This window comes from Nesoenas mayeri (genome assembly GCF_963082525.1).
Source record: "Nesoenas mayeri genome assembly, chromosome: 18".
In the NCBI taxonomy this organism is placed as follows: Eukaryota; Metazoa; Chordata; class Aves; order Columbiformes; family Columbidae; genus Nesoenas; species Nesoenas mayeri.
The window spans coordinates 7,057,007-7,070,019 of NC_137566.1; the positions used below are offsets into that span (position 1 = coordinate 7,057,007).

Below are 13,013 nucleotides of genomic sequence, written 5' to 3' on the forward strand. Positions count from 1 at the left end.
GAAGCAGGTTGGCATGTCTTTCAAAGGTGGGATTTTCTGTTCTGTTCTCTCTTGTACAGAGAATTTTTAATTCTAGTGCTGCCTCAGTAGCTGCTCAGTCCCTCCGTACTGTGCTGCCCAGACATACAAGGCTAAATGGTGAATTAGTAGCAGTGGCCTTGCATGTGAAATATGCCTTGTCTTCTTCCAGGAAGAAAACAAGACAGGTTCTCTGTCTGCAGGGGTAACATCACTGCTCAGAACCTGATGCCAAAGTGAGGGAGAAGCTTTTGATGCCTTTTATGAATTTCCTTTTAAGTTGGCTTTTACCACATGCATGAGCATCTGAGAAAGAAGAATGTTCTCTCCTCTCTTCAGCCCTTGCAGAGTTTTGCCCGGTGCAGGATGCCCACCTCTGAAACAGCCACTTATGGGATGGAGGAGACCCGTGCCACTGATCCTGTGCAGGGTACGGAACAGGGAAGACCCTAAAATATAGATGCGTCAGTCTGTCAGTGTGCACTGGAATAGGAACTGTGTTCTGGGTATTCTCAGCTATTTGCTATGAGGCTGAGGACTTGTCCATGGGGAATGATCACGGGAATACTTTGCTGTCTGATTCGGTAGTCACTCAAAAGGAAGCGAGTCATTCCCCAAATCGCCAGCACCAGTTCCTGTACTGATGTTGCTTTCCTGGAAGCCCCTGTCCCAACAGGTTCAGCCTCGCTCAGGTTTTGAGATCTGAAGGCAATCAGCTCCCCGTGGCTTTGCTGCGGGCAGAGGAACAGCGTGGGGAGGCAGAGGTACGAACCGGCCCATCTCAGAGCAGGAGGAAATGCTGAGATTTCTCCCGTCCTCAGGGTCCGATGTATTTCCCTTTCAGACAACTTAGCTTAATATTCCATTTGCAATTTGAAGCTCAAAAAGCTAAGAAAAAAAGTCCCCTTTGCGCCAGAAAGTTTCTCAGCAGCAGCTTAGAATAAATCCTATAATCATTTGGTGGGATCAGTCATCATTGGTAATGCTACCGTGGGAAACTGAGAAGGGTTAAACTTTTATGTGGCTGCCATTAGCTCCTTCACAGAACTGTTCAGGCTGGTTAACAATTCAGCTGTTTGGCTTGAGAAGAGAGAGTATCTGCTCCTGCCATGTTTTCTCCTTGATCTCTGATTTTGCTTTGTGCGATGATAACAGGGTGTGTGTTCTCCGCCATCAGCTTGCAGAAAGGAGTAGGCGAGAAGCCAGAGACAAGAACTGAAGTGCCAGGAACGGTAGCTCGCTGCGGGAGGCTGTCGGCTTCCCTGATCTCGGGGGGTGTCCCTGCGATGGGAGGGCAGGAGCAGAGAAGTGAGATCTTCCTCCAGCTGCCAGGAAGAGGAAACCTTCCCACATCTCTGAACGCAACCCCGTGGGCTTCCCCGGGATGCTCTGAAGGGTGCAGCGCAAAGGTCTGCGCAGGCGCTGTGTGATCAGTTTGACCCCTCCCTGCAGCCCTGCGTTGGGGTGAGGGGGATGTTTCTGAGTGTAGGGACTATCCAGGATTATTTCTCTTAGCAGCTTGCTGCATGGTGGCTTGTTGATAGACATCTCTTACTCTCCACGTCTCGGAGCCTTACGTTTTAAGCGGGACCGCATCCATCATCTGGAAGTAGCTGGGCGCTGATCCAGTGTTATTCTTCTCTGGCTGTCTCTCTGGACTTGCGTTCTTCTCCGTGTGTATTTCAGTGTTGCTCTCCACAGGCAAAGCCTGTTGTCTGACGCGGGCCTCTTGTTCGTGAACTTGAGCTGGATGATATAGAGGGACATGTATGGGGCAGAAGATAAATGAGTCGCTAGGAGGGCACAGTCCCATCCAATCCAGCTACCAGGGAATCATGTGAGAAGCTAGAAGGTGGTCTTGCAGTACATCGTGTTTCCCAATTACCTGTGTTCATCCAGCTACCCCAGTCCTCTTCCACCTTGCCTCTAACTTACACGTGGTCACACTCTTGTCATATGCAGTTACCATAGTGCTGGCACCTCTTAGCTACTCATCCCACAGTCACTTTCTTCCTCTTGTGGAGAGGGAAAAAAAAAGCAGCTAAAAGGCAAATTAAACCAAAGCAAAGTGACAGGGTCTCCTGAATTATGAACTGCTCTGCCTGTGCTGTTCCAGCTAGACAGCTTTCCCCGAGCTCCATATTCCTGCTCCAGTGCAGGTATTAACTCTCTCCTCATTTTTATGTTAGCTTCAGTTTATTCTAAACATTTTTGGAGCAGGATTTTGCTCAAGTGGCCAAGTACAATTGCAGCTGCTGTTCGCAGGAAGGTGGAAAAGGTCACCTCGGTTTTGGTATGCAGGGAACGCAATTCGCAGACGGTTGCATCTTCTCTTACTTCTCCTTCTAGGGGTAAGTGGGGATGGGTTTTGATGGAGAAGAGGTTAAGGACTGGAATTAATCTTTGGTAAACTATTAACTGTCACTGTACCAGTTGCATTGGATTCACGTTTTGATAGTTATCTTCCCAACTAAAAGGGCAAGGGGATTTTTTTAATAAAAGCTTGGTTTCTGGAGCACAATTATACACGAGGCTTAAAAAAACTCTACAATCATATGTCTATTTGCACAGCTGTATAATTGCATTATGCATGGGGCCCTGAGCTGGCACAATGGCAGGTTAAAATGCTGCGTGTATTGCTAAAATGAGGGTCAGCTGTATCAATGAGGGTTGTTAATACAAGGACCGGTAATACTGTGTTTGCCAGCAATAAGCAACTTGCAGAGGGGTCAGATGAAGTGTCCCAGTCCACGGAAACTGGAGATGTCCAGGACGGGCAGTGGCAGCGAGTGAGATGGGGCTGCAAGTCCATCCCTGTGTGTCTCGCTGTGGGGCATTAGCTGTTCTATGCTGCGTAGGCTCTTACACTTTAAAAACAATCTTTTTCTTGTCATCTTAGCTACAGATAGACATAATTCCAAAAAACAACATTAGCATGTTATGATTCATTTGATGTCCTGACAAATTAATAGAATGGAGAGACCTTCGCTGGGCTTGCTTACTTTTTCCTATTGTATCAAACTTGGCTGGGTGCCTTTTTTAAAAGACCTCTTTTATACAAGTTAATTTGCTGCTTATGTATAGGAGGGTTGGTAATATTAGAGGAACATTTATTCATCAGTCACCTGTATGGTTCAGGCAGGTTTTCTCTGTTCAAAGTCTTATCCTGAGCATGAGATTTGGGGTAAGGATCTCCAGGGTTGGCTTTTTTTGTCACTAAGTCATGCACTTGGTGATTCCTGAAATGATGATGAACGTTTCACTCTTCCTCAGGGCCAGTAACCCGCTGCAGACTGCAGCAGCTCTGCCTGGCCATGCTGCAGCAGCAGGGTCTGCCTTGCAGTGGCATCTGCTTGGGGCGATGCCACATATGGGGTCACAGAGTCATTTTGGTTGGAAGAGACCATCAAGATCATTGAGTCCAGCCATTAACCCGACCCTGTTACTATCCCATGTTCCTGAGAACCTCATCTCCGTGTCTGTTCAACCCCTCCAGGGATGGTGACTCCACCACTGCCCTGGGCAGCCTGTTCCAATGCCCGACAACCCTTTCTGGGAAGAATTTTTTGCTAATATCCAATCTAAACCTCCCCTGGTGCAATTTGAGGCTATTTCCTCTCATCCTATTGCTTGTTCCTTGGGAGAAGAGACCAACCTCCTCCATGCTCCAACCTCCTAGTTGTAGACAGCAAGAAGTTCTCCCCTCAGAGATGTCCCCATGGAGAGGGACCAAGGCTGTTGTGCAGACTTAGTGTGGCTGTGGGGCTCATGCTGCACCTCCTCCATGCGGTGCACCCCCCTTCCCCATGGATCGGGACTTTGGGACCTGCCCTCCTGCCTGCCCTGCAGCCGAAGAGCCCAGGCTGCCTCCCAAACATCCATCAGTCTGCAGCTCTGCATCTCTCCTTCCCCTGGATGCAGTGGAAACTCGTCTTCTGTAACAAGCTACTAGAATGTAAATCCTCCGGGAGACAATCTAATTAACAGTTATTCTTGTTAGACATGTTTGGCTTGGGGAAAAAAGAAGTTTGGAGGAGTTATTAGGAGCTGCAAATGGCTCTCCAGAAATCTGGATTCTCCAGTCCATTGAAAAAATGAATAAATAAATGAATAAATTCAAAGGAGTTCTAACCTCATTGGTGAAGTATTTTTTCCTAACCTGTTTCAGATCAGCGCACAGCTGGGCGCCTGATATCTCCACTTCATTCTCACCCCTTTCCAAGAAACCCCACTACTCTCTCATGTACAAGTTGACCTCTCCTATGTTACAGAGCCACATTTAAGAATTTCCAACATTGACACCAATTTTATTATGTTTTCCAACACGCTGCTTTAAAATATGAGGTGCTGGGATGCGATTATGTTGCAACCCCTGTAGGAACCTACAATACCAAGAACTGTACATCCTCAGCTGGTGTATATTACAGCCCACGCTGTTCTCCCCTCACCGGGGTGCTAACAGGTTACTTTGGCTCTTTGCGAACACGTAGCAGGAAACTCCGAAGAGGAGAGACAGTTGAGTTACCCCCGTGCTGCAGCATGGGGCCAGGGGACTGGAAGCATTAAATGCAGCTGTGATGGGGGGAATGTGATCCACAGCTTAGAGATGTGAACGCTCTGTCTCTGCTCTGTGGAATCATATGCTTCTGCAGATGTTGTTGTTGAAGGGTAATTCTGGCTGTGGTGTTATAACGGGCCTTTCTCCTCAGGTCTTCTCCAAATGATTGTATTATGGATCTCCTTGAAACACTGTCAGGAGTACTATCCAGCTGTAGAATCGTTGTTAATACTTGTTTTTGTTTTTCTAGGGTCCACCAGGTCTGCCGGGGTTACCAGGACCACCTGGCAAGAGAGGTTCCCGAGTAAGTGGTTTAAAAATTTCTCTCCATTTGTACTTGCATCTGCTTGTCCTGTGGTTCCAAGGGCTGACTTATGTTCCTATGGCTGAGTAATGATTGCTTCAAGCCCCATGTTGAGCTCTGGCCTTCCTCCTTTCTCTCATTCCTGTTAAAGGTTTTCAAGAGGCCACACTGGTGATGTGCAGCCTCCCAGAGCCAAGGTTTGGCATCAGTAGGGGCTGGGGATGAATGCTTCCAAAATGCTATCAGAAGAAGGAGCTCTGTCTGTCTCAGTTTCTTTCCAGTATCCATTCCTTCTTGCAAACTCAGTGCTGAATATTAGCTCTGGCTGCTTTTTGTTCTGTCCTTCACTCTCCCCAGCTTCCCAGATTGTTTCCTTTAAGGTCCTTCACTAGTGGGACCATAAAATACCAGGTTGGAAGAGACCACAAGGATCATCTAGTCCAACCTTTCTTGGCAAAAACAATCCTGCACAAGGATGAGCTTTTGTGTTCCTGCACTCTGACTCCTTTCCAGGATCCAGAACAAAATATCTGAGCTGTTGTGCTAGATCTACTGCAAATTCCTGAATTTCTTCCTCCTCACATTAAATTCTGATGCAGACCTCTGAACGCTGAGTGCTATACTGAGGAAACATCTGGTGCTGAGGGCTGCAGCTAGCTGTGAGAAAAGCTTTCTGCATTGGCCTGGCTGCAGAAGTCATCTCCCAAAGCTGGGCAATGTGCCTGACCTGGATAGAGTTACCTGCTGGCACCACTTTTATGGTAGCAAGGTGCTGTCCCACAAGGAACGGTTGTGGAACCCATTTCCTGAGCTCTGAACTGATGTGGGTTGGGAATCTGAAGATGCAAGTGTCTGAGGCTGGAAGGAGGGAATATTTGGATCGGTGACTCAGGCAGCATCCTGGCCTGGCAGCAGCAGGAGATTTCCTCACACATACTTGGCCAAAAAACCTCATGTAATGTCTTTAAAGAACAACTAAGAGCTAGCAGGCTATGCATTCCCTGAGGACGTTTGTTACAGTCCCGTGAGAGAGATGTTGCAGTAACCAGCAAAGATAAACGCACCTCCATTCTACAACACTAAAAACCAAACTGCATAGTCCACTGCAGCCTGGGAAGTTTTTATAGGCAGGACAATCTATTCCACATTAGATAGGTTATTTAATGAAATATCAGCATGACTGGTCGTACAGCCCTTGTGTCTTCTGTTCACAAATACCAGTACAGCCATCACATCAGTAAATGGCCTGGAGTTTGCAGTTCTTGGCAAGTCCCCATTAAGGCTCCAAGTTTGTTCTGACCACAGCTCATCCCTCGGGAGAGGTGTTTAGTGTTATGTTTTGCAGCTCTGCATTGTTCAAACTATTCTCCGTGTCTGGAGACCCCACCTGCATCCCCTGCTTGCTGTGTGAATAACCAAGGTCTAGCTCTACAACCAAATTCTGCTACTTACCAAAACTTGAGTTTTTCTGAAGGAAAAAAAAGCTTTGTGGAAGCCACGTCATGACTTTCTGTTATTTCACAGCATGTTTCATCCTATATTTAAGAGGATCCCCTGAAAGACAATAAGCAACAAAAGATTTCTGAGTTCAGTCCCTGCCTGAGGTGCTGAGAAACAGCCCAGGAAAGAGTTCCCAGTTAGGAAGAGCTCAGTTCAGCTGAGCCTGGCTTGGCTGAGACCGCTGCAAAGAGGTTGTGCTAATTTGGAGTTGGGGCACAAGGGTCACTCTGTAAATGTCTGGCCTGGCGCACCAAAGTCAGAACTGCTCTGTGCATACATTGTTTTGACTTTGGAACGTGTTTCTTCTCATATTTTATTTTCTTGTGGCTTTTGGGGGGTTTGAGGATTTCATTGCAAAGAAGAGGAGCTGCCAGCAACTAGGACAGGCTTAGGGGAGTTCTTGCTTCTTTTGCTTTTGTTGTATGAGCCGTTGAAAAATAAATGTGGAACACTGCAGGGGTTGTGTTCTACCTCAGTTTAACCTGGTCCTCAAGCACGGCAGCCGCTCAGTTATTACACCGGCCATGGGTAACCCATGAGGTCTCCCATGAGGCTCCAGCCCAGTGTTGGAGCTCCTGAGGGGAGATGAACATTGCACGCAACTACACAGTGCTGATGCCAGCAGAAAGGAAGGATTTTGTCATTGTCACCAAGGCCGTTTATGGCCTAAAGCATGAGACATAATTGCCCTTGTGGTAGCTTGTATCATTTCTACATTATTAATGCTTGTATAACTGCTTGGCTCATTTGAAAATCTAGTTGCAGCGTTTGACTCATGACCTTCTGTAGCTGTGAAGTCCATAAAGCAGCTCTTTTGCTGATGTAGCGCAGTATTTCCTTTGAATTCCATATTGTCTCTGTTTTATTTCCCTTTCACCTCTCCATGTTGGTCAGGGTAAAACCAAAGGTCCGATGAGCTTTTGCTTTGAGGGTGAGATTGTGGTCAGTGACAGTTTGTAAGAAAATCTGGCTGATCCCGTGATTCTGCCTCTTTGTTTCCAGCAGATAAGTATTGCCAGACGTGCCCGTGCAGTCTGAATGTTGCTCTCCCATGTAAGCGATGCCACCTGGTTTACAATAACAAATGCTAATCTTCGTAAAAGCATGAAAGGGATTGTGTTCAGGACACATCTTGGCATCCCAGTGCCACCCGATGTGGATAGTGGCAGTCTTCTTGAAAATGATCATTTATTGATTTTTTAAAAGCCAATCTCCATTTTAGGAGCGTGGAATTAATGTTACTCTGCTCAGCACCAGGGACCCACTGAGACAGAGTCAGACTACACTGACATTCTGCTCTCTGCAACTGTGAAGGCAGCAATATATGACAAATGAAAGCCAGGTGTTTCTTCTCATTATTGTATTAGGGAAAAAGGAAAAAAGTAAAGCCTTTGCAGTTCTGATGTCTGGAAATGATGGTGAATAACACTTCCTGAGGAGCTCTGCAAACCCCTATAGATATTGCTGTATTGATCGTGTGTGCTTCACAGGAAGGTTTCTCTCTGTGTCCAGCTGGGCTGGTTTTCAGCTTCAATGTCTTCGTTAAAGAAGTTAAGGTGTAATCAAGAGATCTATCCACTCCGTTTCTCCTCAAATGAATGTACCACCTGCCTTGGCAATTGTCTGTGTGGGATCTGAGGTGCCTCTTGAAGGGAATGATGGTTTTAGCAATGAGGTTTTCCCCAGGTTTCTGTGACATGAAAGCACTTTGCCAGGCTCACAGTGGGACAGTTTCTCCACGGTGTGTGTGTGAGCGGTGCCGCTCGGGTACGTGCCCGGCCCACCCGCACAGAGCGGTTCTGTGCAAGCGATTGTGTTACGCTTCATTTCTGCAGATGACCTTTGCGTCTCTCCAAACATCGAGGTTTGGCGGGGAGGCCGTGCTGGGTTTGCTAGCAGGGCTGTGCTAACAAGCTCGACAAGGAGCTGTCAACACAGGGCTCCCAGCGGAGCAATAACTTCTGCACCATCGCAGCTCGGTCCTGCCGCACCCAGGACTCAATGAGCTTCTCTCTCCCGCTGTCTGCATCAGGGGCTTTTGTCGGCACATCTGTGTTGATCACAAATTGCCACTCGTTGCAGTCCTCACTGGTATAGTTAGACCAGCAAACTACACAAGGCTTAATCAAGTATGTAGAACAGCACTGTGAACCGTGATGCTTGGTCCGAAAACCTGGCCTGATAAGGACATGAAAGCATTGGGCATCGCTCAGAAGCAAACTTGAGCTTCCAGCATGTCAAATTTCCACAAGTTCTTCATTTGAGTAACCTGGTTTAGAGAAAGGTCTCCATGCCCACGGCAGGGAGGTTGGAACTAGATGATCTTTAAGGTCCTTTCCAACCCAAACTGTTCTATGATTCTATGCAATGCTGCTGTCCAGACAAGTGCCGTGTAAACCCTGGCTCTTTGTCCCCATCCTACATGAAGGAGATAGCTCACTGACACGTGACAGACAGCAATCCAGTTGTTGGCTTCACTTCCAGGACAGCAAGGCCTTTCGATGTGGTTAAACTTTCCAAAACGCTTAAGTAATTCAGGAATCCAGATTCCCTGGAAGTTGATCTCCATCTCTAACAGGCGGGCAAGCTCAGGTACAAGGGGGGTGTTTTACCCATGTTCACACAACGGGTCAGAGGCAAAATGGGGAATAAAAACCCTGCCATGCTGTAATTGTTGCTGTTTTATTTAACCTCCCTGACACAATACAGGAGAAATCCAAATTAATGGGTGAAGAGAATATGTTATGTACTCCCTGATGCTTTGGGATTCTCTTGCCATCCTCCTGTGAACCTTAGCAGCTTGGAAGACTGCGAGGTCCCAGGGTAACATGTCCCTGTTACATCTGATCTGTGGTCGCAAAAAATCTCCCTTTCCTTCAAAATACAGGGCTTCCCTCCTAAAACAAGCAGGAACTTAGTCAGCCGTAGAGGTTCCCCAGTATCCTCATTCCATTCAGAAGATTTTCCAATTTCTGAAAAGAAGCGTTTAAAGAAACAGTTTGTTTGGCTTCTCTTCAAATATTTAACTCATTTTTCAGCAAGCCAGAGGTCAAAGTGGGATCTGTAGGTCAGGAGCAGAAAAAGTTGCTTTACACAGTGAACCCCCAAGACATAATGAGTTTTGAATGAGTGGCCATTCTCTGATTGGAGCTTTCCAGCATTTAGCAGGAGTTTGGAGGAGTTCTTTTTCCCCTCATTGTGAATGCAGGAGGGATGGGGGGAGCCGTGCACAGTTACACTTTTGTTAATTTTTGCCGGCTGTGAACCATTACTCATAAAAGCGCTTCTGTGAGCAGGGTCCCATCTCCAGGCACGTCACCGAGATGAACTGGATGGCACAGTGTAGTTCTCCAGTAGCATCATTCACGTAAAAGACATTCCAGGGAGATTACAAACCCCCGTCACCTTTGGTAATTCCCCCGTCACTTGGAGAACACATTCAGGGATTGTTCTGGTCTCCGTGCCACTGAGCTTTGGGCAACTGCTGTCAAATGGTAACATTTTCCGTGGAATTTCCAGCGCAAGCCTTGGAAGATTTCAGATGCAAGTTTGCTGCTGGATCAGATTGTTTCAGCAATTACAAAGGAGCCAAAGTGGGCGGATAAACAGGCAGGCAAATAGTGATACACGCTGTGGGATTATTTTATTCAGTGGTCTCAGCGTTGCCCCATCCTGCGTGTAGAAGGAGCAAAACTAATGTATTGATGATAAATATATCTAGGAGAAGCCCAGTTTCTAGAAATGAGTGAGAAGCTGAATTAAGTCCAGTTTAGCATGAGTAAAATATAGCTATTAATTATTGAAATACCAAGTAATTAACTCTTGAATTGCTTCTCTAAGAAAAGAGGGCTGTTTCTGGGAGCACTGCTTGGAGATGGGTAATTCCGCTGAGCACAGTAAGAGAAGAGGAATGAACGTTGGACAGGGTTCGATAAAGCAAGGGTGGGTATTGGGGGTATGATAACAGTTATTGGGGCTTGCAGATTGGCGTGTGGATTAATTTGTAAGTCCTGTGGTTTCAGATTTGGTATTGCTGACAGCTCCCGAGGTGTCCTGCACCTTTTGTTACTCAGCCCATCTAACTGTCCCACAGCGCATCTTCCTCCTCTAGCAAGAGTATGGGTGCAATCATAGATTCAGGACTCACCATGTTGGAACACATCAAGATGTCTTATTTTTTACCATTTTTAGGCCTGCTGCCAGACCATGCACTTTTCTCTACGCAGTAACGAGAGCAGTTTAACGTGTCTAGCACAAACCCCAGGCTTGGTTGTAGCAGTTTCTTGTGTCCCAGCCTGGAGTTCCCATTGTCACTTCATCAGCGGAATGTGGCCACTTCTCACTCAGATAAAACCACACATTGGTCTTTGGGAACAAGATGGGTCTTTGCCCCTCCTTTGCCTGGATTACACGCTATGAGTCTCATCAATTACAGTGGTAAAGGCTCCATTTTATGTCAAGAGCCTGCGTTTTTCATAATCACATGTTTCGATAACGGGACTAGATTCTTTCTCCCTTCTTCCCTCCTTTTGGTTAAGGCTTTTTATGATTGTGTGTTGCTGTGCTTTGGTTTGGCTCTGGAAGGCACTGCACCAAATTTTGCTGGAGATGTGATTCCTCTCTTACCCAGGAGCTCTTGAGCAGCAGCTGAGGTTCTTGTGGCCCAGGTTTCCTCCTGGAAACTCTCGTTGTCAGGTAGGACTCACACCAAACCATGCAGTTCCCTCAGTCTGACGCTGTTTTCAGTCTGCCCAGGCTATGGTGGAGCACGGATCTCAACTCACTGCCCCAACATGGGCTTTGGGCCAAGCTGCCTCCCTCCAAAGCTGAATATCTTCTGAATTCCCTCCTCAAATCTAGCGGCAGTCTGGATTTATGAACCCTTTACAGAGCAACCTAGATTATTGCTTAACGTAAGAGCTTTTTAGGAACTCATCTTTTATAGAGACTTTACTGTTCTGATTCCTGTCACTTAATATTAATTTTCATACATATCTGGGACTTGGCTTGAAGTGCTTTCACTACCACAGGGTTGTTGAATTACCTTTAGCAGCACATTAAGTCTCCGTTTCAGTGTCCTACGCATTGAGGTAACAGATGATGCCATAGTTTGCTGGGAAGATTAATTTGAGACAACGCAGTGCTCAATTACTCTGGTTACAGCAGCTATATGGATTTTCAAATGACAAGTCGATACTCAAATGCCTTAATTGTAATTTAAGTTTTTTCAATTTCATTGGAAAGTCACAGCCAGGCTAAACTATCAGAGAATTTCAGGCTGAAAATTCAGAAGGAAATTAAGAATGGAGCAATAAATGTATTTGGTTTCAGGCTGAAAATTTGGAAGGAGTTCAAGGACGATGCATTAAATCTATTTGGGTAAAAAATGCCATTTGAAAAGTTCATCCTCAGCTTTTTAATTGAACAACCTCTTACAGCAGGGCAGCATGTGTTGTGAAATAGCACTGGGCACTCAACAACTGTCTATGCCACAAGATACAATAGCTAAATAAAAAACCCCATTATTTTCTATTACAGTGTAGTAAAAATAAAACTGAATAGACACCAGCGTGCCGATGTTCCCTCGGAAGAGGGCAAGGGCGCTGAACTTGGGTGGCAGTCGCGTGTTGAACTGCAGTGATTTTTCCTTGGAAACCGGACCCTGCAGATTGCGGCCCCACATCTGCTGAATTGCTCATCAGAAATACTAGAGCTCACTCAGAAAGTGCGTGAGTGGCTTTTTATCCCCCAGACTCTGCTCCTTTTCACTAGAGGGCACGTTCAAGTGCTCCTTGTGCTGGTGTAAATCTGAGACACGGCCTTGGCAGAACAGGAGCCCTTGGAATTGAACCTTCAGGTTGTTTCATCTCCCAGGAACGTGTTCAAGAGGACTTAGAGTTGTTATTACTTCTGCCTGAAAGGTTAACAGATCTTCTGTGCTGTATACAATCCTGGGATAAACTATTCCTAGCTGCTTATTCCAGATAACTCCTTAAATAGTCTTCGGAAAATATGCAGGGTGCTTTTAAAATATGATGTAAAAGGAGGCTCAGCTGTATGTGATCTGAGGTAGATACTCTGACAGCGTCATTGGCTTGTGAGACCTGTGCAAAAATACAGATTTAAATGGTTTAAACAGGGACTTCTGCTCCCCTCATTTTACTGTCCATGCATCCGTTCTCTTTCTAGTGTCTAAAGTTGAAAATCTGATTGCCTTTTAGGGTAAATGAGTTTGTTCCAAATAGCTGAACAATATCCCTTTAGTAATTGCTTCTATTCTCTTCCATTTCTGCTAAATAAACCGTTAACACCCCACACAGTTCCACTCCCCTCTGCATCACTTCCATCTCTTTCTGACGGGGCTCCATGTAAGCGCTTTGACTCCCCTGACCCCAAGGTAGTTTCTGTTCCTGGTTGTGGAATATTTGGTGTACCCAAATCGTCCTGTTGTCACGACACATCCTGTGACAGACACGTTACCTTCCGTAAAGGGGGGTGGGAACCAGCAGCCAAGTTTCAGCAGTGACGAGGTGATGAGGGTCCCGTTGCTGCCCACAACCTGAGACCTTCCGCAGCTCCCAGGACTGACGCAGGTGCCTATTGACTCTTTTTGACTCTATTTTGTGTTTGTTG

General features: G+C 46.3%; 1 protein-coding gene across 1 annotated transcript in view; it reads left to right on the forward strand.

Annotated features, from left to right (window-relative positions):
• The window catches only part of COL27A1 (collagen type XXVII alpha 1 chain), a gene marked incomplete at both ends in the record, with an annotated part of 145,221 nt that overhangs the window by 17,902 nt on the left and 114,306 nt on the right, over positions 1-13,013 (forward strand). The window contains one exon of the mRNA XM_080356002.1: positions 4,827-4,880. Within this exon, the coding sequence (XP_080212128.1) occupies positions 4,827-4,880 (54 nt within the window). The remainder of the gene's footprint in view (positions 1-4,826; positions 4,881-13,013) is intronic.